Source organism: Pezoporus flaviventris, unplaced genomic scaffold (assembly GCF_033815535.1).
Source record: "Pezoporus flaviventris isolate CSIRO_AGI_PZ_B2104156 unplaced genomic scaffold, CSIRO_AGI_Pfla_v1 ptg000007l, whole genome shotgun sequence".
Classification (NCBI taxonomy): Eukaryota; Metazoa; Chordata; class Aves; order Psittaciformes; family Psittacidae; genus Pezoporus; species Pezoporus flaviventris.
Window position 1 is genome coordinate 50,611,284 of NW_026892555.1, and position 23,144 is coordinate 50,634,427.

Consider the following 23,144-nt stretch of genomic DNA (forward strand, 5'->3'; position numbering starts at 1 on the left):
CATCAGAACACAGCCATAGAAAACATCAACACTGAAAGCCTGTAATTAGAGATAGTGGATTTCAGGAGCAAAATAAATTGCAAAGGCATCTCAGGAGATTAGATCACTGGAGTCAGCTGATGTACGTTCAGTACCAACAGAAAACACTTGAAAACAAGTATCTGCTTCTTCATGTAATGGAGAGGAAAGGAAAGAAGAGAATGTAGAAATTGTTTTTTAATCTCCTGTTAGCCAAATGTTACTCTTTTATTTACTTCAGGAGATAGTGGATCTAAGACTTCGGATGGGGAAATAGCCCAATTACGGATTTTCCTCAAAGTTAACGGTATAGAAGAGCTGAAATTAATTTTCAAAATAGTGAATGGGTGGAACATACGTACTTTGTAAAACACTTTTAATGCTTTGTGATAGCTAAAGTCAAAAGAAAATGCAGTTTCCTTTGGTATTTGAACTCTGTTCATCTGAGATAGCTTTTTGTGTAGGGTCTCTGAATGTACAGGAACTAACAATATAAATATGATGCCAGACAGTTTGATCAAATGTGGTTGACTGGAGAGGATTTTATCTGGGCAATACAGCTCACAGTATATAGTATGTGCTGTTGGTGTGTTCAACAAACATAAAAAAAAAAATCAGTCACTGTATCTCAGCATTGCCTCAGGCCTGCCACAAATGTTTAATAGACCAGGCTACAGAAAATAATTAAAAATTAAGGTTTGATTCCTAGCTCTGCAGAACCTGGACCATTATTGTTCCTGTATAAAACAGGGGAACACACTTCTTTACCTCACCCTTATTACTTGTGAAGAGGGAAGATATAAAGGTGAAGCTTGCAAATGGGCCTTGTGATCTTAACTAACAGACTATTTGGATGGCCATAACCAATGTGATTGCTTGCTGTGCCCATCCTTACCTAGTAAGACCCTGCCAATCATCCTGGTCACCTACTTCAATGGTGCAGAGCAGCCAGTTCTCATGGGGCTGAAGCTGTGACTCCATCTGTAACTAGTGAGGCTGTACTGGTGACTGTGCTGGTAATGATGTTTTCAAATAACAGAATATCTGTTTTACGTCAAGAAGCTGGACAGAGATCAACAATAAATGAGAAGAGACGGAGACAAAAGATTGTTGGTAGAAACAGGCAGGTGCTCTTTATTTCATGTGGCACAGCATTAGGCAGACAACCCAAGAAACAGTTTCTAACAAAAAACAAAACTATTGCTTATAGGAACCATCCCCCAGGCTAGGTCTACTGCCAACAGTGGCACCGAGACGCCCTTGCCTTTCCGCTCTCATCTCCTCACAGTTTGCATATGCTCAGGCTGTATCTTAGCTGTGAGCACCCTTTCCAAGGAGGCTAACTTTTTAAGATACAGTATCTTTAGATATCGTACATACTGTGCAGTATCACCAAAATACAATCTCCTCAAGCCATGCTAAAACATAACGCTAACTCTGGAGAGAAGGCTGTGCAATCACCTCACGTCTCTCTGAGGTAATACAATGCTGTTTCTTAGGCGACGACATGAGGGGCACCTGAGGGAAGATCAATATGGCTTCAGAGTCTATCTTTAAACTCCTGATGCAGTAGTGAGAACCTGGCATGCCATCTGTGGAGACACAGGGTGATTACCTCCTCCAGCCCTGGCCGCCACCAGGCACTGGTGACACCAGAGACCTAAGCCTACCATCACCAAGAGGGCTGAGAACGGAGATGATCTTGGGCTAGGAGGAGAGGTCAGTCAAAGATCACAAGAGACTGTAATCTTTGTGTTGGGCATTAGGCAAGAGGTAAGCAATGATGGCGGTAAGGGCGAGTTACACAGCACTCTGGATTAAAGTCATGAAGAATGGCTGGTGGAAGAAAGATGTTTTAGAGGCTAAGGGCAAAGTTTTAAAAGCCTTGGGATATTACTTTTAATTATTATCTACACGTTATTCTCTTTATATATACTATTTTTTTTTGTAAATTAAGAAAATATTTATTAACATGTCACTGAGTCAAATCCTGCTCTCCACTAAAGCCAACTCCATTGACTTCAGTGTAAGGGAGCCCTGTGTAAACAATGAAGGGCAAATTTGGCCCTTTCTGTCCTGAAAAGTCTGCTTGTACCCATTTCTTTCAATTCTGCAAGGAACAGAGATTAAGGGTGAATTATTTGCTATGATTTTCTCTTGAGCTACCGGGGAGTGTCAATGGGATGTGGCAAAGGAGCAAGAAAAACGAACAGGTAAGTAAGTACTGCTTTAAAGACAATTTTATCCATGTTGCAGAACAAAACTTCAAAAACAGAGTGGATCTGGACCAAGTGCTATTGGTCTTTACTTTCTAAGCAACCACAGTATCCTTCATTTAGCTTCAGTGAAACAGTACATAACCAGAGAAAATGGAAGGTACCATATACTCCTTTTCCTCTGAAAACATCATATGCCCAGAGGTGAACAGTGTCATCCCTTTGGATGCTCTGCTAACTTCAACTGTCTGCACAGTGCAGTGTCAGCTGCTGAAGACAAAATGTCTACTGTGCAAATGAGTAGAACCTGTGGTGTCTTACAAATATAACTTAATGTTTTGAATATTAAAAACCACTAGGTGCTTTTAGACACAGAACAATACGATTTTGGATGCATTTACCACTTTTATTTCACTATGCAGAAACATACATTCACCATGTGTTGTGATGCAGCTGACAGTGTAATGGATGCTATCCCTTCAGTGGGTATTATAACTGGACACTAACGAGTTTTCAGTGAATGTTCTGTACAGGTTAAGGCTTGACTCTGAACTAGATAGTAAATGTTGACCAGATTCTTAAACAGATTTTTTTCTTGTTTTCCTCTGAGAACAAAAGGGAAATCAATAGAAAACCATCACGGTTATTTCAGATTAATAATTTTCTAATGCTGCAAACTAAGTAAAATACAGATTTTTTTTTTTTTTCCAAAATAACTACATATAATTTACAAGGTTAGGATCTGTGAAGGGTGACTGGAAGCTGACTCTGAACAATGCTGACAAAAATCATTAAAGTTAATACACTAAAATCATTACTACCTTATAAGGTATTCAGTCAGGTATACAAAGCACACTTTGTAAGCATTTAAATATTTTGATAACAGTAAAGATTTGTCATTGTTTATCGGGCAGTAATAAAACCAGATGAAACAAATATAAGATTCAAGTTGTTTACTGAATAAACTGTGTTATTGGCACATCTAATGTGTGGTAAAACATTATACACAGTACCTATACAGCTTCTAGCATTTTGGGGGTAATCTTCATTTACAATATCTGTAAACAAAAGGCTTGCCACCTAACAAATTTTAATTTGTTTAGACTTTCATAAACTGTGAAAGGCTAGAACCGTTTATGTGTTACATGAGATCACTGTTTATATTGTTTATGAACGTGCAGGTATAGCTGAAAACTTAAACATTTTAAGAAAATTAAAAATGCTGCTTTTCTGTAATTTTATTGTTGCTTCATGCAATATTGTTTAACTGCTGCTGATTCAGATTGCTTTCTATGGGAAGGTATCTCTGCCAGTTTCTTTATTAATGGTCAAGATCAATTCTTCTGTACTGAAATTTTCCATAGACAGATACAAGTCAGTCAGGTTGGAACTGAGACTCCATACAGGCTCTCGTATTCCTACTGGTGTGTATGTCTGGATTCATATGCAATCCAGGTTATTCCTGCGGGAAAGAGAATCAAGTTAATTATTTGAACTAACTACACTCTTGCAAAAGAGATTCTGTCAATTTGTGCATGTAACGAAAGCTGTCTGAAAACGGCATCATCCCAGTATAAGCAACTTGGCCCAAATTCAAAGTCCACTGATGCCAGTGAAAAGAATTAGCGACATCAACAGACTTTTAAGCAAGCCACATTGTGTTGTCTCTGAAACAATTAGCAGAACACTACAAGAATCACAGCTACTCACTCCTCAGTGACTGGCTCCATCTTCCAAATAAATAACAGGTACTGAAATTCAGTTTTCTTTAGGGTCTGTATATCCAAAAGCAGGAGAGCAAAACAGCTTCAAAAGGTGCTGTGCATTATACTCTGTTACTTACACCAAGTGCTAGGGAATATACGTTGTTTTAAGAACAAAATGCTGCTATTGACTTAAACAAATCAGATAAGCAGCTATTTTTTCTCATTATGCATACAGCATTCAAAGCAATTTGTGCAATGGTGTTGGCATTAACGGCCTTTGCATAGCAGGTTAGTATGCATGACATGTTTTTGCACGCAGAATAAATATAGTAATATTAAGACATCTGTTTAGCCAGCCACAATTAGAAGCATGCCTTTACCCCCCCCAAAAAAACTTGGCACAAAAAAAGCTGCATTATCATCTCATCCTGATAAACAATGCTGCTTTAAAACACAAAATGTTCTTTAAAATATAAGAAAGCCAAGACATCCAAATACTGACACACTAATTTGCTGGGTTTACAGGAAAAATCAAAAGCACACTGGGTCACACCTTTGCAGGTTTGGAATTAAAACTTTCATTTAGTAACATATCTGCATGGGACATTTAAAAAGCAGCTGTACGTTTTTCCCTTGGCATTTTTAAACAAAATGCATACCTTTAAGAACAAAATAGATTTGTTCTTAAATGACATAGAAGCAGACAACAGATTTTTCTGACTTCAGAATTAGAAAATTAGACTATATCAAAGCATGGACAATGAGGAGGACTTTCTAGAGAGCAAACAAAAGCAAATGAGTAGTTTCTCTTTCTCCAGCTGGCATCACTGAATGAAGAAAGGTATTTAGAGCTGAATGTGGTTTACATTTAAATACCAGAACTGATAACAAGCACAAATGCAACTTGCGAATGCCAGTGAAAGAAAGCAAGGAGTTAGAGGTGAACTGTGGTAGGAGAACAACATATGCAACATGCCAGCCCAGTAAATGCCTAGGAAAATCATCTAGTCCTCTTACCTGTGGTCAATCCTCCCCATCTTCTGGTGTGATTTCTGTCTCTTTATGTACCACTACTTTGGTCACTGACATGTCAGGGTGCTGCTCTTTGGCTTCTTTAATTGCCTGAGCCAGCGCCTATCCCAAGGAAACCACAGAAGGGCAAAAACAAAAAGGAGGTGGAACATGCATGATCAGTAGCAAGGTGGAGAGATTCATGAGATATTACACAATTTACAAATGAGGAAAATGATTAAAATACGGAATATACCATCACTGATTTAAGTACTAATCCAGTTTAACTTAAGGCATGCCAGTATGAATAGTATCTTTTAAAGCAATGTTTATTCTCTTTAGCAGTCTTCAGGACGGCCTTTAGCAGTTTACAGACTTTACCTGATCATGGTCAATATCTGCATCTCCTGTGATGACTATTCGTTTTTCAATTCTTGTCTCTGAGATGCCGCCTTTCACAGTCTAGATGGGAGGGACAAATGCATGTCAGTAACTTAAAGAGGGCTGCTACTCACCCAGAGAATGCTCAGTGCAGGAACCCAGAGGTGACTGGACTGAACTATCTCAAACACTATGCACAAAGGGAATGACCCTGAACTGCAACCAGAGCAGCTCTGAAGTTAGCCTGCTCTGGATGGACTGTATGACCTCCAGAGGTCCTTCCCACATAGATAATTTTTATTGTAGTCAATCTGCACATGTGTCAGAAGAGATGTCTGTATGCCAAAAATAGCAGTTATTTATGGTAAATTCATGCCATGAAAAAAGAATGGACATACAGACAGCTCGTATTAAGACCCAGTTAAGTCCGACTGCAGGCTTCAGAAGGACATACAGGGCAGTATGACCTCTGTATAGCTCACCTACTGAAGGGTGAATTACACTATGGAAAGATGAAATCCTGTCCTCGGTGAACACTAATAAGAGAGCTGTCACAGCACTAAGAGGGCTTCTCCTTAGGGAAGAACTATTATTTAGATCTTGGAACTTGGAAGACCCAACATCGTTTGTCTGTGCAGCCATAAGCTTTTGGCTTGGTTGTTGGCAAATTCCTTAGCGATGTGATGGTGGTGTCTGAGGTGACTGCATGTCCTGTTATGACTGCATGATACATATTTACTGTGTGCTTTCAACACTGTGCAGAGATAATAGCTCAAGACTCAAACACAGTTATGTCAACAGAGCCTGATTCTCAGGCAAATTATTCCTTCCAATATGATGCCAGCGTGGCTACACTGCTTCCAGTTCCAGACAGTATTTGCAGTTACGTCTTTGCACAGCAATGTTTTGTGCTTGCATAGACACATCCAAGGGGTTTATGATTTTCAGAACTCTTGTCAAGCCCTTGGATGATGCGTTAGTGAAGCCAGTATAGTCAAAGACAGGTGAATGAAGACAAATATCCAAAACAGGATTTTGTCCAGACAGCATAAGCGTGTGTCCTCAAAAGAAATAACAGAACTGAAATTAACATATACCCTCGTGGAAAAAAGACCCTCCCTGTTTTCTAAGGACTCACTTTGGTGATATGTGTAGTGGTTGTAGTGCTGGTGGTTTCAGATGTGATAGTCTGTGCACTCATCAATACACCCGGTTCTGAGTCAGCACTGCAATCCACCTAAGGAACCAAAAGAGAAAACCAGTCATCAAAACCAAGATCCTGAGCACAGGGAGGCAAGAACTGGACTGGCTGAAGTTCCTTATTTCTACAGTTCTTCATAAAACAAGTATCTAATGCTAGGCATGTAACTGCTGTTAGGGTGATCATGTGCCAGTATTTCTCTCTGCATCTGGAGACTCTCCTTTGCTTCTGGAAGGACAGATGAGAAGCTGGGGCCCTGAAATCTGTAGCTTCATCAATATTCTCTAAAGGCCCAACACAAGGACATGAGAGTCACCCTTAGGTAACCTATTTTTATGTACATCCTCCCCATACTAATATTTAATATTTGAACAATTGAGAATAGTTTACTTTAAAGCATACACTTAAAGATGGGTGAAGAAACATGGGTTCCTTAAAAGCATAATTAGACTCTGGCTTCTGCAGAATTTCTTACCTGAGAAGACTCATACGTAATGGTTTTTGTTTCTGTATGGACTACTGGCACTTCCTTTGTTGAAATTTCAAGGTTTTCCCCACCAGCAGGAACACTACTGAAACTGATAGTCTCAGTCTTCACAACAGGTGACTGCATGAACAAAAAAAGAAGGAATTAGAACATTTGGCAAAGCTTATGGATTTCTCAGAATGTTGTTTGTTTGCTTTTTTTTTCCCTTTGGAAATGGAAACAACTAAATGGAACAACTAAAAAATGGCCTGCACTTAAAAAAAATAAATAAAAAAGAGAGAAAATTCTCTGTTACAGTGGTACATACATGTATATACTGCTGGCCACATTCAGCACTATGCTGGATTTCATGAAAACAAACTTCAGAAAAGATCTAAGCACTACAAGAGGCAATGCATACAACCTGAAAGACAGGAGGCTCCCTCTGACCATGAGGAAATACCTTTTCACCGTAAGGTTAACCCAGCACTGGCACAGGTTGCCCAGGGCACCCTGTAGAGACTCCATCTGTGGAGACATTTAAATGCTGTCTGGCACAGCCCTGGGCAACTGGCTCTGGTTGACCCTGCTTGAGCAGGAGAGTTGCAGCAGATGATCTCCAGAGGTCTCTTCTAACCTCAGCTGTTCTGAGATTCTGTATTTTCTTAAAATGACAAGAGAACTAATCCTATCCAGGTTTAGTCTTCCATCCAGCTCTCACATAAAAGAGCAAGAACAATTTATTACTTTTTAACCCTTTTGCAAAACAGGTCTTGAAATTCAGATAAGGAAACTGGGTTAAGCTGTAGTGCACTAATTTACAGCTGTGCCAAGCATGGAAAAGCGTGTTTTCTATCTCTGAGGACACATAAAACTTTGTCAGTCTTGATGGGCTTCACAGAGAGAATGCCTGCTGAAAATGCCACCAAATTAGGTATGTCTCTGTAGCATGAAAAGCACTTTTGGGTAAAACATGCATGGCATTTTCCCAGTGATGGAAGCCAGCAACTAGTCTTGCAGGTGCCACACAAGGAGGAAATAAGAGGAGAAACTGCCTGCTGTAAAGATGCACTCATACAAGCTCAGTATGCTTTACTTTCCATGACAGAAATTATCTTAGTCCACTATTTCCCACATTCACAATTCAGCACAGACATGACCAATTTAGTTACAAGTTACCTCAAAATGAGGTTTTCTTTCCAAAGACTCTGAAATGTGGACTGTTGTAGTGTGCTCCTCCGCTTGCTCACATGAAGCAGCAGCAGCAGCGACTCCTTCCTGTTTGGCCAGGGCTTTGCCAGCCTCCTCCCTTTTTTCCTCCTTTGCCCCCTCAGTCCCAGCAGAGCCCTCCTTCTCTTTCATGCCAGCAGCCGCCACTGATGCTGCCTCAGCCTGGGCATCCAGCACAAGTCCAGCCGCTTTAGTAGGATCCCTGCTTGCACACACATCCATCCCGCGCCTTTCCTCGATAACTACAGTCTCCTGTACAACCTTCTTCACGATATCCTGATGTGGCTGAACTGACTGCTTCATTTCACTGGAAGTTATCTCCTGAGATGTTGTCGTGTCTATTCTCTGCAAGGAAGGAAAAGAAAAACCCCTCAGTGTCTGAACCAGACTACGCTACTTGCAATAGCTCCTCAGGTTAATGTACTGTGAACACAAATACAAAAATGGGTATTATATTTTGCCACTTTATTTCTCTCACATTGAATGGGTTTTCATTCTCGGGATGTTACCAGAATAGTAGAAAAGCAAAAATCTCATTTTTTAAAAGTGAAATGTCACAATGTTTCTCTTGTTGGCATTTTTGTGTGAGATATATAAAGGCAAAATACAGCACCCTACAACATGAACAAAATAAAGTGAAATGAGAGAAAACAGTGTTTTGGTTTTTTTTTCCCATGAAGTTTCTATTGTGGTCTGTTGTAACAAAAGAAAAGGCACAGAACACATGCATTAGTTATGTAGTTTCCGAGTTATGCATAAAACCAGAAAACAAAACAAAAGCAAAAATAATTGGTTATAATGCTGATGGAGGGAATCAAATGGCCACCTGAGCCCAGCTATGTGAAGTAGAAGTAACCCCTCCTATGAACTCAGTCGGTTTTCTCGCAGACTCTATTAAACTGAAGATATCTGAACCATCCATGGTTTTCTCACTGGTGGACTGTTTAGTCTAAATAGACAAAGAAATGTAGAGTCATACACAGAAGAAAGGCAGACCCGCATGCACAGACATGTTAATTGCTAAAACTGGAGGCAGAGACAGAGGAAAGGGAGAGAAGGCTGCAGGAGCACAGAGAGGTTGGAAACAGGAACAAAATGGGAAAATAAATCAGAGCATATTCATAATGGCTGTAGTAAGCAGTAGTTACAAAGCATAGTTGTTAGCGTTGGCGTTTTGCCGGTTCAAGCAAACCTTTTTTTTTTCCTTCTATTAACAAGCCACAGCAGCAATACTACATTTCAGTAACATGGATTTAAATAAACCAGAAAGGTTGAAAGCCTTATATAATGTCTGCTTCAGACCGTGGATAGATTCAAAGTATGAGAGGAAAAAAAATAAGCTGGGTTGTCTGCTGTCAACGTAAAGCCAGGCAACAAGAGAACCAAAAAGTAGGGTGGTGTGAGGGGATTGCCTAAAAGAAGTCATGCTTTAAACTTTAAACCATGGTGTGAAGTCAAAGCCACTTGTTACCACTACTTTGGACGCAGACGACTCAGTAACATAGTGAGCAGTAGCAATGGTAAATGGCTGTTCTCTGGAATATCTCCACTCAGACAGGCTCTTATCTCTCCGGGCAAATGCCCCTGCTTTTATAGCTTCACTGCCAAGTTGTTTTTCTGCTTTGCCATGCTGCAAGCTTCCCAGTGTACCATGTAACTGCAAATCCTGGTCCATCTTGAGTGTCTTTTTCAAACTCTCCTCTTCAGGACTTTGTAACTGTAATTCTGCTTCCTTTATAGTTGTCAAGGAGTCAGACATCTTTCTTTTTGTGCTCTGCACGTCGGATCCCCACCTGGCTTTCTCATCAGTGACAGGCTTGAGGATTTCATACTCTGACACTACCGGAGTGATTTTCACAGATTCTTGCACTTCCCTTTCCATTTTTTGCAAAGCTTCTACTGCAGGCTGTACTGCTTTCTCACCCTCTTTAGCTTTACTTGTCATGGTTACAGTTTTCCCAGATACAGTATCATAGGACTTTCCTAGGGTGAGCATTTTCTGCTTATTCTCCTCTTTGGATTGCATTTCACTTTCCAAGTCCTCAAAGCTCTGCATTAGAACGGTACTGGATTTTAACATCTCAGGTGGAAGGGTAGTTTTACTGCTCACAGTCACTACTTTGTATGCCAGACTTTTTTTCGATTCACCATCAACTACCTCAGAGGGTACTTTGTCTATAATAACCCAATCCTCAGTGCCCTATATTTGAGATATAAAAGCTAAATTAGAATACCTGAAGGTTTATCTATACATCAGGAGCACTAAAGCATGAAGACTTTTAAGAAATCCATGCCACCTCTTCTGAAAGCATGTAATAACTTTTACCATTGTACCTCTTAGAGCAGTTATCAAGCAAATAAATAGAATCAACTTAGGCAAAGTATGAATTCTTTGCATATTCCTTCCCATTAGAGGCCCATATAACATGGACACAAAAAAATTATTTACCAAAGCAGAATAGCATTTTAGTGCATCATTTAAAATGATGATTGGAATCATCCTGAGGTTAAAAATCATATATCGCAATGATTTGTAATGCTACAGTCAAAAACAAATTACAAAAATAAGGCAAGTAAGCCCATTCAACTGTTCCTCAGCTGTCAAAAACACACTATTAGGAGGTTGTAGAACAGCATGCATTTGTACGTAGCCGAAGTCTGCACTGAATTTCCTTGTTTTCATTAGAATAACATCAACCCTCTTTTGAATTGTTTAAACTGAGCCGTACAGCACAGTACTACTGAATATTCTGAAGGGAACTTAATGCAGTATCTTTTTTCTTCCTTAGGCAAATATTCTATAGTATTCGCTTTGACTATGCAATTGGCATCCAGTTATTTGACCTTAAGACCATAACCTTTGTATTTAACTAAGCAAATGGGGTAATTTAAAATCAAATGAATTAAAAATAACCTCTGGGTATGATGGGATACTTTTCTGGATAATGATTTGATGAGAAGTAACCAAAGTGCCAGCAGATTCTCCTTCCTGCAGCTTCTTCTCTAGCACACTTGGCTAATAGAAAAACCAATAAGAACACAAAGTTCACCATCACTCAGCATAATCTGAATTCACTTGACAGTATAAAGGAAATTCATTCTAATGACAGAAGCGCCTGATTCACCATAATGTTCTCAGTGATGCTGATGCTGGAAACGCATGCACAACTGCAAACAACATCCACAAACAGCACCGTGCAAGTAGACTTCCAACTAGCAGAGAAATCAGTCTCTATTAGGACGCCATAAGCTCTGGAGAGAACTCACTCCTCAGAATTTGGCCTCCATATTACATCTCTCTGGAACTTATGAAATAATAATAGTAAGAAAAAAAAGGGGTGAGGGGCTTGGAAAGGAAAAAAATATAATAAAATATCATTGCCAGCCTGACTGCATTTCAAGAAAGTATTATTTGGTTTTACCTGCAATTCAAGGAATGTAGTACCTCCCTTCTGCAAAAATATGAGTTTTTCTGATTTTTCATTTTCTTCTTTGGTCTAATGTCAGGGGAATAAACGGTTTTAGTAAATGGAGGGTATAAAGTCCACTATACAATAGCTCATCATATTTCTCTACAAATCTCATCATATTTCTCTACAAGTTATTAACTGCATGGGAATTTAGGAAAAAAAAATAAATAGATGATTTTACAAAGGTTTCCAATAAGTGAAATAGGTGTCTCTGCAGTGAATGCAAAGCAGACACAAGCATACCATTTGTGCAACACAAAAACCACTAAACTGAGTAACACCTGGGTGTGGATGCACTGTGTTCATTTCATCTTTCATTATTCATTTAACTGTGCCTGGTGCCAACTTACATGGCTTCCGTAAGTAACCTAGAACAGGCTTTTCCACCTTCACCCTGGACTTAGCTCTCTCCTGAGTTTGCAGCCTTCTCTGCTGAAGCAGGCAGAAAGTGTGTCCTGAAGAGATTTCAGCTCTCCCTTTCTTTCTCCTTACAGGTATAAAAGGTCTCAGAGCCTTTTCCTATGCAGGAAGCTAATCATGGCTCTATTATCTCTACAGTGTCACACCAAAATCCTCCTCACTTTTATCCTATCATTCCTTACCAATGCTGTGAGGATAGTATCTCTGCAACTCAACCAAATGGGAAAGTTTTCTATGCTGGCAAGGCTCCAGTTCCTAAGCCTTCTGAGCCCAGCTTCTAGGCTGTCCACTTTTTTCTTAGGCCAGAGCAAGTAAGCCCCTGCAGAGGAAAGTAGGTTTCTTGCCAAACTCGTTCTACCCACTTCAATGGCTAGTGTATTCATTAGACTTGCCAATGGAAGTGCTATGAATGGCATGATAAAAGCATACTCTTTTAAGTACCTATACTCCATGTACTCAGGAAGAAAGGTAGACATTTAAAGAAGGCTACAAAACTAGAAACTAGAAAAAGGGAGAAATGGCTCATCTCCTTGACTGCAGTGAGATGCATAACTTGTTTATTTCTAAAGTGCTGGTTTAATTCAATCGAGGTCAGACTAAGCACTGTCAAGGAGTTTGTTAGCATGATGGCTCTCACGTTCTGCAGCTATCTGGCCACAATTACAGCAAATATTTGAAACATTATTTTTCATAACTAAAGAAAATCAAAGTATTTCCCCCATTATTGTAAGAAACTAACTGGTGATGAGGCAGGCTAAAAGTCAAACTGACCAAATGCACACAAGTACCAAATGCTCAAAGCACACATTTTGAAATTACATAATTTCCCTTCTGTTCTTGTCTTCTTACAGTAAAGAGCTACAGGTAACAGCACTGAATAATTTTTTAAAGTGGATATGCTAAGTTAAACACATGACTTCTTTGACTAGAAGAAGCTACTACATAATGCAGATCTACGTGCCCTCTATTCTGACTACTGCTGCATCTCTCAGTAGACACCAAGGTGCTGATTTTGACCTATGCATAGCCTCATTTTTTTCCTGAAAAGTTCCTATATCAGCATGACTTGTGACCTGATACCATCCTGCTTAGCAGTACCAAACAGGACAGTGAGGTGTTATCTATTGCAGGGGCCCCTTAGTGTCATAAGTCACCTCAGAGTTAGGCTCTGATAGCTCAAATCCACTCAGTTTTCCACAGAAACACGTTCATTTGGATGAGAATTTGTGGGGCAGCTGTAGTTTACTTAGATGCAAATAAGATATAGTTACTGGACACTGCTTTTGAGCAGTACAAGAAGAGACATACCAGATAAGCATAACTCTTGCCCTTTTCCTTTCCAATTGAAATGTGTTTCCTCAGCCTGCATTTCCCAGGCACAGCTACAGGTTGGGCAGAGAAGAGATTCAGAGCAGCCCTGCAGAGAAGGACTTGGGGGTGCTGGTCATGAGAAAATGAACATGAGCCGGCTTCAGTGTGCGCTCGCAGCCCAGAAAGCCAACTGTATCCTGGGCTGCATCAAAAGGTGCGTGACCAGCAGGTAGAAGGAGGTGATCCTACCCCTCTACTCTGTTCTCGTGAGACCTCCCTTGGAGTATTGTGTGCAGTTCTGGTGTCCTCAACATAAAAAGGACATGGAACTGTTGGAACAAGTCCAGAGGAGGGTCACGAGGATGTTCAGGGGACTGGAGCACCTCCTGTATGAAGACAGGCTGAGAAAGTTGGGGCTGTTCAGCCTGGAGAAGAGAAGGCTGCGTGGAGACCTCATAGCAGCCTTCCAGTATCTGAAGGGGGCCTATAAGGATGCTGGAGAGGGACTCTTCATTAGGGACTGTAGTGATAGGACAAGGAGTAATGGGTTAAAACTTAAACAAGGGAAGTTTAGGTTGGATATAAGGAAGAAGTTCTTTAATGTGAGGGTGGTGAGGCACTGAAATGGGTTGTGCAGGGAAGCTATGAATGCTCCATCCCTGGCAGTGTTCAAGGCTGGGTTGGACAGCGCCTTGGGTGACATGGTTTAGTGAGAGGTGTCTGAGCTCATGGCAGGGGGGTTGCAACTAGATGATCTTAAGGTCCTTTCCAACTTTCTAACTATTCTATGATTGTATAAGTAGGTAATGCTTTGCTACTGCCTGTGCATTTTAATGATAAATTGCTATGAAATTTTTAAAGTAATAAAGACATGAAATGAATTGGTGGGGGGAAGGTATAAGTTTGTTCCACCTGCACTCCTCTGAAGCTCTGCTAGCCAGCTGCTCCCTTTTCAACAGTTTCTTACATCTTAATATGTGAATTTAATCTTGTTCATTATACTTACCATTATACTTTTAAGACAACCTGTACTGTCAACTACAACCAAATGAAAATGGTCATAAGATCTATTGTGATTTCTGACCAAGGCAGTAGGAGCAACATTAAGGCTCTTCATAATGTTCCAACAGGTAAGCTTTGGGCACCATGTCTGCTTGTTAGGTATTTCAATCCAACATGATGGCCACTCTAATGCATCTGATGCTTGTATCACCCACTGTTTAGATGGGTATAATGTGGGAGAAGAGGAGCTGGGGCCTTTTTCTTGGCAGCATCCCTTTCCCTAAGTGGAGAAGCTGCCATGTGCTATCTGTGTGTCTCCAGGGATTTCTTTCTTCAGAAAGCCGTGGGTCTGCAATGCCAATCTTTAATTTGAGGTGGGAAAGAAGAAAACTCTTTCGAATTCTACTTTCCAGCCAATTTTTTTCCGAGTTCCTTACAGCATCGCATCAGTGCTGGGGGGACAAAAGCAAACTTTATGACCATCTCCTGGTCTGTAATGCTAAAAACAAGTGTTAACCATAAAGATGATTCCTGTGAGACAGAAACCAGACACCCACCCACAGTAGAATAAAAAAATTAATCTTCATGCAGACCACACGTGCATGTTTCTTTTTGCTCCACTGGATTTAAACCAAGACTCTGCTTTTTGTTGAAGATGTATGTATTTTATGGCAACATGAATGTTACGTTGTCACCTCTACATCCCATTATCTACTCACAAACTAAATTAAAGGCAGCTTTTTAATTGGCAAGTTTCTTGCAAACACTTCAAAACTCCATAGTAAGCAAGAGTTTTTCACGCATGCACACTGCATGAGAATGCATACACTTAGCAATCTGCACTGGGTCTTCAATGAAACGGTATCCAGCAGACTGCAGCAACTATCAGTTCTCTTATGGAACTCTCCAGGCAGGTCTAATTATCATTATTTCTTCTCTGCCTTCTAAGACTGAGAGAATTCTGCCCTTTGCTCTGTATTTTCTTGTCACGCTTGGTACCATAACCCCATCCGTCCCGCTACACCGCTGCTCCCTACCAGTCACCATTATTCAAATCTTCTCTCCATCACCTTCATGGTTTCTTTCATGCATGGCTGGGCTTCCTCAAGCTCACCGAACCCGTAACAAAGCCTGCACTTCTCACTCTCAGAGAGACCCAATTCTGCCATGCAGCTTACAGTGAATTTCATACTCTAAATATATATAAAAGGTATCTGCTCTTTCTTGCATCTTTGTTACTAGAACCTGAGTCCTGAGAAAAGGGAGCACCTGCAAGTGGGGAATGGCCTCTACCTACGGCCTTTAACCTACTGAGAACTATTATAAGTAAAAATGAATAGACAAATACATAATGAAGCCTTTCATCTCACGCTGACCTCTTCAGGCACTAGTGGTTCAATCATAGGAGCTTCCTCCTGCCTTGCTGCAAGCCGAACGGGAGATGTGGAAAGCCTCTTCTCCCACTCATTAGATACAGCTGTTTCTGTGGAGGTTTCCAAGAAGGTACGTTTCAGCTCGCTTATATTGGTCTGATGTTTCATCAGATCTTCCTGGGTTTTGTCTAGGTCCTGGACAGTTTTAAAAGAATAGAGCAGTTTGTAATACATCCTAAGCCAGCCAAATTTTTGAGCCAAAACACACAGGTTGGTTAGTAAAGAGGGAAGTAACATCTCAGGGAGCCGGGGAGCACAGCACTAACACAACACTCTGTGAAAATGTGGCATTTTGAAAGATAACAGCATAGCATATCTTGTACAAGTGAGCATAAATATACTCTTAAAAAGCTTATCTGTATGGCTATAATTTACACCTGATAAAGAGGCTTCAAACAAACATACATATGCGCGTGGATGCACACATATATCTATATTTATAGTACAAGTTAGAGGAGTCATCGTACTCTGAGAAAAAAAAATCTATTTAATTTATTAGCAGGTGGGAATACACAGTTCATGCATCATAGTGCAGATTCACAGTTTACCACTAAAACTAACACACATGTACGTACATGCACTGGTATATACCAATACCAACCTCTAACATAAGATTACTATGTTTGACATACACATTTTCACCCTGTATTCGCTTAATCAGACTATTCTGAAAGAAGTGAAAAAGAAAGGGAAAGGTAAGGGACACAGTATTGAAAGGATACAAAATGCTGTTTTCTACACATTTCTTCACAGAGAACCCACAATAACATGCTGAGAGAGGTGAACACCTCCAACATCGGTACTTGAGTAACATCTAGACCTTTCATTTCTGTACCTGTGCCTTTAGATCTCCGTCCTCCTCTTGATCCGACTGCCAGCATGAGAAAGATTGGAAAACAACACCTTACCCACTTGTAAGACTGAAGGCTTTAGGAAAGTTGGTGAGAGGAACACACTAGGTTAAATTCACATTTTCTCTACGTTAAGGGATTAAGGAGAAGGAGTAGACATGCTGGCTGACTTTGCACAGTTCCCTAACTCAGAGCAAGTCTCCTCTTTTCAAATTTGTTATTTGTGAACAATGGACTCTTAGGACATTTTCCTTTTATAAATATTGGTGCATTCCACATTCACAGATCTATATGTCAAGAGCAGCAGTCTGACATTATCACCAAGATTACATCTGGTTTAGGATTAGACGGCAACAGCAAATTCTTTGGAAGTCCAAAATACCAGAGTTTAAATATGTGGCATTTCCTGGGCCACAGGCAAAGCCTGGCATAAACTCACCACAGGTAAACCACCCACAATGCTTTTTTACACAATGAAGCACACTGTATTTGCTTAAAATGCTATTTCTCTAACCTCAGTCCCTTTCTGTATTTCTGTAATTTTATTTCATATTTAGCCTGTATATATTCTTTCACGAGCTATCAGCAATGGTGGTCTTCTGGAATGACACATCACATTTACCTAAGCTCACATTGTCAAAAGCAACACAATAAGCCCCAGTCCTGAGGGATGAATTTTCAGATGGCAAATACACTGCATGTTTTAAAAAAACAGGTATCCATTTGGAAAAATGAGGTTTACAGAGTCTTCTCCCCTGAAATAAAGACAGCAGCTAGGGAGACTGTCACACATTTTTTAGGAATAAACTGAACATTTTAAATGTCATGTTTTTAGGATTATATTTTACTTTCTGTAGGGCTCAAGGCCTGAACTTACAGAGTGCAAGAGGCACTTGAAAGCATTTTGTAATCCTGACTTGTCCCAACAGACTTTGTGAGACACCATCTGGATCACTGTCTTCAGCTCCAGAGCCCCACAGCACAAGAAGGATATGGACCTCCAGAGGAGGGCCATGAAGATGGTCAGAGGGCTGGTGCATCTCTCCTGTGGATAGGCTGAGAGAGTTGGGGCTGTTCAGCTGGAGAAGCGAAGGTTCTGGGGAGACCTTAGAGCAGCTCTGAGTGCCTAAAGGGGTGCTAAAAGAAATTTGGACAGGGACTTTTTACAGGGGCCTGTAGTGACGGGACAAGGGGAGACAGAGGGGAGATTTAGCTTAGGTATTAGAAAGAAGGTCTTTACTGTGAGGGTGGTGAGGCCCTGGCACAGGTTGCCCAGAAAAGCTGTGGCTGCCCCATCCCTTGCAGTGTTCAAGGCCAGGTTGGATGGGGCTTTGAGCAACCTGGTCTAGTGGAAGGTGTCCCTGCCCATGGCAGCAGGGGATGGAACTAGATAAGCTTTCCAGTCCAAAAGATTCTATGATTCTATGTTGTTGCTCCACTTGGATTATTTAAATGCTCATGCTGCTATTTTATTGTTAATTTTTCATATAGTCCTAATTAGTCAAATGACCCATGGGAAAATCTGTTGATTACTTTGTAATTCAGTTCAAATCTATTCTCTTTACAGTAGAGGCCGAATTGTCCTGATGTGTCATACACAGAATCTTTCCTTGATAATTTTAACAGTCTGAAATATTAATGAGATCCTACTGAAAAGTTACAGCAGTGTTTGTGGTAATACTTGTCTTCTACCAGATGTCAGACCCAATTCTGCTCATGTTTGCAGCTGCAGGCATATTAATTATGAAAGCATTATATGCACTTCAGTGGAGTCACGTAGGTTTGAATTTGCCTGCACAGTCTTTATAACGTTGTGGATATGAGGCCCCTCAGTGCTAAGAAAATACAATTTTTTTACATTTCTTCTCTGAATACAATCCCTGGACTCCTGGTAGCAGTATATGAAGATGACATGTGACATTACAGTCAAGGAAAGCCTCAGATATTTATAATGTGGAAAATACCTTTATGTAGAGAACTTGAAAATGGTTTTAACTGTCTTTTCTCCCCTCTCCCTCACATACAAGGTGAAGATTACACGAGCAAACAAGCAAATATTAAAACCCAGGGCACAACCTGGTGAGAAAGACCATCCAGGTAGGCTGTGTTGGTGTGGGTGGCTGCCACTGCCCTGCTATCTGCACAGTGTGGCCTTGCAGTTTCCACATCAAATGAGAGGAACCTGTAGGGAGCACTGAAAACTCTAAACTCTCACACTCGCTCATACGCACATGCACACACGCACAGAGAAGGATCCCGAACTGCCACAGGAAACATGCAGTTTAGCCCTCATGCCCAGGGTTGGGAAGAGATGAGGCAGAACACTCTCCCCTGCCATAACTGGGTGCCAGTGACTGTACAAACCTCGGTGGCAGTGGTCTCACCATCAGCTGCAGTATCCGTCTGCTCACTGTCAGTCTATTTGGTTAGACAAGTAACCGGGTTCCAAGAGGAAGGCAGGAATAAAGAATAAACCCAGCTCATCAGTACACGTGGGTCATATGGGGAACTGTTAAATTCAACATCTCTGTGAACTGCATTAGCATTGCTTTTCAAACCACGCACAAGTCAAAGAAGCAAAATAAAAATGCTATATTAGTAAACAGAACAGACTCAGAGGAAGACTCCAGGCGTACTGTACACAGTATATGGCTTTACTGGAACAAATTTATAAGCCAAATAAAACATTACTGGAAAAGTGTTATTTGAATAGCAATTTTTTTTTTTTCTTAAGAAAGCCAGGTGGCTTAAAAAAATGGGGACAAAAAAGCTAATATTCTCTAAACAAACATTTCCTCCCATAATAATTTCGTTAACAGAAAATTACTCATCAAATTTTTGTTCTAGCCAATACAGATCAATTTGGTGGTTGACTTTTTATCTGGAAAGGGAAAGGATCATTAAAATAAAAAAAAAAAGGCTACTTTAACAGTCACCTGACTTTCAGCCCCTCATTTGTACAGAAGTTGTTCTTGTCTCCACATTTATACGCAATGAGGCTGTCTGCATTACCAAGGAGTTCAAGTAACTGTACCCCCAGCCCATCTACTGTCTGTCTGTGGAGTAATGGTAAGGCTCAGATCCCATTCGGTTCCAATAAAGAGCAGCTGATACTTAACAATAGTAAAAAGAAAGAAAACTGCCATTAAAAGTGTAAAAAAAAATACTTCTCATTCCAATTAAGAATACGGATGAAAGCAGGAGAAAAAGAAAAGTAATCCCCCCCCCCCAAAAAAAAACAACAAACCAAACCCAAACACTTACTAGGTAAGAATGAGAAAAATGAAACAAAGCACAGCATTGCACAGACTGATCTATCCCTGCTTTGCTCAACATCATGAAGAAAGTTTAGCGGAGAATGCAGATGTCAAGATTTAATAAATAGTAGAGGATAGGTTACTACAGGCTGAGAAGAGAGTTCAAATGACTATTTTTGATGTTATGCAAGCTTATGGAAAACTAGTAAGTAATCAAAGTGCTCTCTAGTTCCCCAGATTGGCACATCCCAGTTTTTTCAACATAAGTGAAAGCTCTGCTTTTGATTAGTGATTTTCTATGGTCCTTAGATAACGTAAAGTAATCCAGGCAGGTAATGTAAAACTAAGACAATACATCTCAATCTCAAATCGCACCGGTATGAAACAAGAGAAAAAAACAATCTACTGGTAGAGGGAGTACCAGTCTTAACTCTGAATCTCCTGTCTTCTGTTGTTTTCCGACAACTCAAATATTTCATAAAACTGTTTTTTTGATATTTTTGCATTGCTTTGTTTTATATCATTCATTCCTTTAAATAACTTGTACTGCTTGTATGCCAGGCAGAAGAACAGGCAGGCATTTTGTACTATCGGGTTAAGTGCATGAATGCAAGTTACATGCAATATTCCAATCAATAACCACTCACTAGACAGATCACTTTTATTTTTAAATGAAACTGTAATGCCAAAATAGTCTACCCAGATGGTCAAATTGTTTTCACTAAAGTGTTAGAAAATCATTTCTTTATTAGTGAATGATCTCACATCTTTACAACAGAAGATGTCCCTGCTCATGGCAGAGAGGGTGGACTAGACCTTTGAAGGTCCCTTCCAACCTGAACTGTTCTATAGTTCTATGATTATAAGCAATTGTAAAGGTGTGGCAGTATAAAGAAAAAAAAAATCTATGTATCGTCACTCCTATTTACAAAAAGAAAAAAAAGAAAAAAGAAAAGAAGAGAGGAATTAATGAATGTAGGCATTTAAAAGTAATTAAAAGATTTGTGTCAAGGCACTGTAACATGAGTCTGGCACACAGGGTTCATTAAGAACTTGAAATTGGGAACATTACAGAAAAATCAATAAAAGTATCAGCTGCTAAGGTACAAACGCAAAAGCTAATGAAATCTAAGGTGTGAGATTCTGTCTCTGACTGCATGGCCTGCCTCCAGATGCACTGCTCAAGGGAGAACAGAGCTCAAAATGGTATGAGATTGGCTCAGGATACTGCCTGTAGCCTTCTGCATCACTGTGAGCAATCTCTTGTGAACTAGAAGGAAAAAGTGGTTTGTATTTCTTTACCATGACAGCAATGAAATCCTAAATAAGGCACAAAATTTGCTTTATTGCAACATACATGTCTGCTAATAAGCCAATCAACAGCCATGGAGCTGAAGTCAGCATTACTGAGTTACTTGAAATAAATATCTGGGCTTATCGCAGAGCAGGGAATGGTGAATTGAGGCTGAGCAAGGCAGGTCTCCTCTGGAGTGGAGAGTAAGAAAGGTTGGGTTCAACTCTGAGACAGGCTGTAGTGCAGCTGCTGGTGGGGCTTGTGGGCAGGCAAGTGATTGAGCAGGAAGGGGAAGCAGCTATCTCTGGGGATGCTGCGGCTGCACCTCCTCTAAATTGTGATAATTGCTGTGATTTGTTTTGCCAATGTAATGCAGACATGCCCGAGTTTAAAACATATTCATTTTCATGCAATATTTTGAACAAGAAATACCCACTGGATTAGGCACAAGTCTGTGTTGTCTGCCAGGAAGCACTGCCAGAATAATCACCCTCATAAGAGTGACACTCAAAAGCCTATTCAATACATTTTTATGCTCAATACTTCCTAACTTTACTAATGAAAAGAAGTGCTCATTTCTGAAAGTGGAACAGACCAATGCATTACATAAACACTGCCTCGTTATTGCCTCTGGAGCTGGCACTGTATTAATGCTGTTATTGCTATTAGATTAATCCAAGTGCAGAGCTAACGCAAATTGAGACCTAAATGCTGGCTCAAAATGAGGACACAAAATGAGACAGCAACATTTTGGATGCCTTTTATCAGAAAATGCACATTATTATTTAGTTGTTAGGCATCAAAGAGCCAAAAGCATCTAAAAGCAATGTTTTTACAGGATAAATTGATATGACTTCTGGCTTTCTATAAAAAGGAAATGAAATCCGGCACCATGTCCTACAAAACCAACAGCAGCAGATTACACAAATGTTTAGATGCACAAGTGGGTTTATTGAAGACAACTACAGTAACAGCACTGAAAAGTGGCCAAGATGACTTTACCAATGCCCAACTGGTCTATGATTGTTTGATCTGTTTTTGTGGTTTTTTACATGAAACAAAGCTGTAGTTTTGAATTTGAAGATGAAGGGTAAAAAGGAGGAAAACCCGAGCTCATTATTTTATTCTGTCAACAAAGAACAACAGCACCAGCAAAAACTGAGATGCCAGTTATTCTAGGTCCTAAACAAGCAGATTCCTTTTCTTCTTCCAGATATATTATCACATCCACAGTTCCCAGAACCACTGTGGACTCCTACTGCAGTTGGTTTATCTGCCTGTGATCACCCCGGTGGCTTGAGGCATTGGTTTCGAGAGTGTTAATTGAACGCTGCAAATGGCAAGCTCGCCCACAGCTGTTGAACAGCTGTCCCAATCTGACCTCTCACTGATATACTGGATTTAAGCATAGGAAAACAATTTAATCTGCAGCAGAGATAGAATCGAGGCTGAAAATCCAGATCCAGGTTTCACTGGATCAGAAAGCCTTTTCTAGGCTCAGGCTACAGCTGACAGCCTCTTGAAAAGAGCTCCGTCTCCCTGAACATGCTAAAGCTGGTGAGAGTGCCTGTTATTATTATTGGGTAGCTAGTTACACAAATATAACATATATACATATGTATATGTAATTATGCAGGAAATTGTACTTAATACCCTCTATTTAGATAACTATTCTAACCCTAGTATAAACTGACGGGGGGGGGGGAAGGTCCGGATGGGTTCACATACAATACATCAGAGCTAATCAGTGGCAATTTGTTTAGTGCAAGTCACTTCGCATCAGCTGACACAGTTTAAACCAAGCCACTTCCACACAGTGTTGTGCCTAACCCTGGGCCCCAAGCTGTGCTCCCAAGACAACAAAAATAAGTAAGAAA

The 23,144-nt window shown here is 40.3% G+C and overlaps 1 protein-coding gene across 27 annotated transcripts in view; it reads right to left on the reverse strand.

Annotated features, from left to right (window-relative positions):
* Positions 1 to 1,127: 1,127 nt before the first annotated feature.
* Positions 1,128 to 23,144, reverse strand: part of EPB41L3 (erythrocyte membrane protein band 4.1 like 3) — a 147,294-nt gene continuing 125,277 nt past the window's right edge. For 8 of the 27 annotated variants that reach the window (XM_061448733.1, XM_061448729.1, XM_061448727.1 and 5 more), the window contains 14 exons: positions 19,081 to 19,134; positions 16,701 to 16,736; positions 16,467 to 16,532; positions 15,809 to 16,000; positions 11,652 to 11,726; positions 11,144 to 11,245; positions 9,701 to 10,429; positions 9,056 to 9,178; positions 8,179 to 8,574; positions 7,009 to 7,140; positions 6,471 to 6,569; positions 5,333 to 5,413; positions 4,958 to 5,074; positions 1,128 to 3,696 (listed from right to left, as the gene is read on the reverse strand). In XM_061448733.1, coding sequence (XP_061304717.1) covers positions 4,964 to 5,074; positions 5,333 to 5,413; positions 6,471 to 6,569; positions 7,009 to 7,140; positions 8,179 to 8,574; positions 9,056 to 9,178; positions 9,701 to 10,429; positions 11,144 to 11,245; positions 11,652 to 11,726; positions 15,809 to 16,000; positions 16,467 to 16,532; positions 16,701 to 16,736; positions 19,081 to 19,134 — 2,196 coding nt within the window. In that variant the 3' untranslated portion in view covers positions 1,128 to 3,696; positions 4,958 to 4,963. The remainder of the gene's footprint in view (positions 3,697 to 4,957; positions 5,075 to 5,332; positions 5,414 to 6,470; positions 6,570 to 7,008; positions 7,141 to 8,178; positions 8,575 to 9,055; positions 9,179 to 9,700; positions 10,430 to 11,143; positions 11,246 to 11,651; positions 11,727 to 15,808; positions 16,001 to 16,466; positions 16,533 to 16,700; positions 16,737 to 19,080; positions 19,135 to 23,144) is intronic. The other 19 variants (XM_061448751.1, XM_061448746.1, XM_061448750.1 and 16 more) reach the window with 13 other exon arrangements.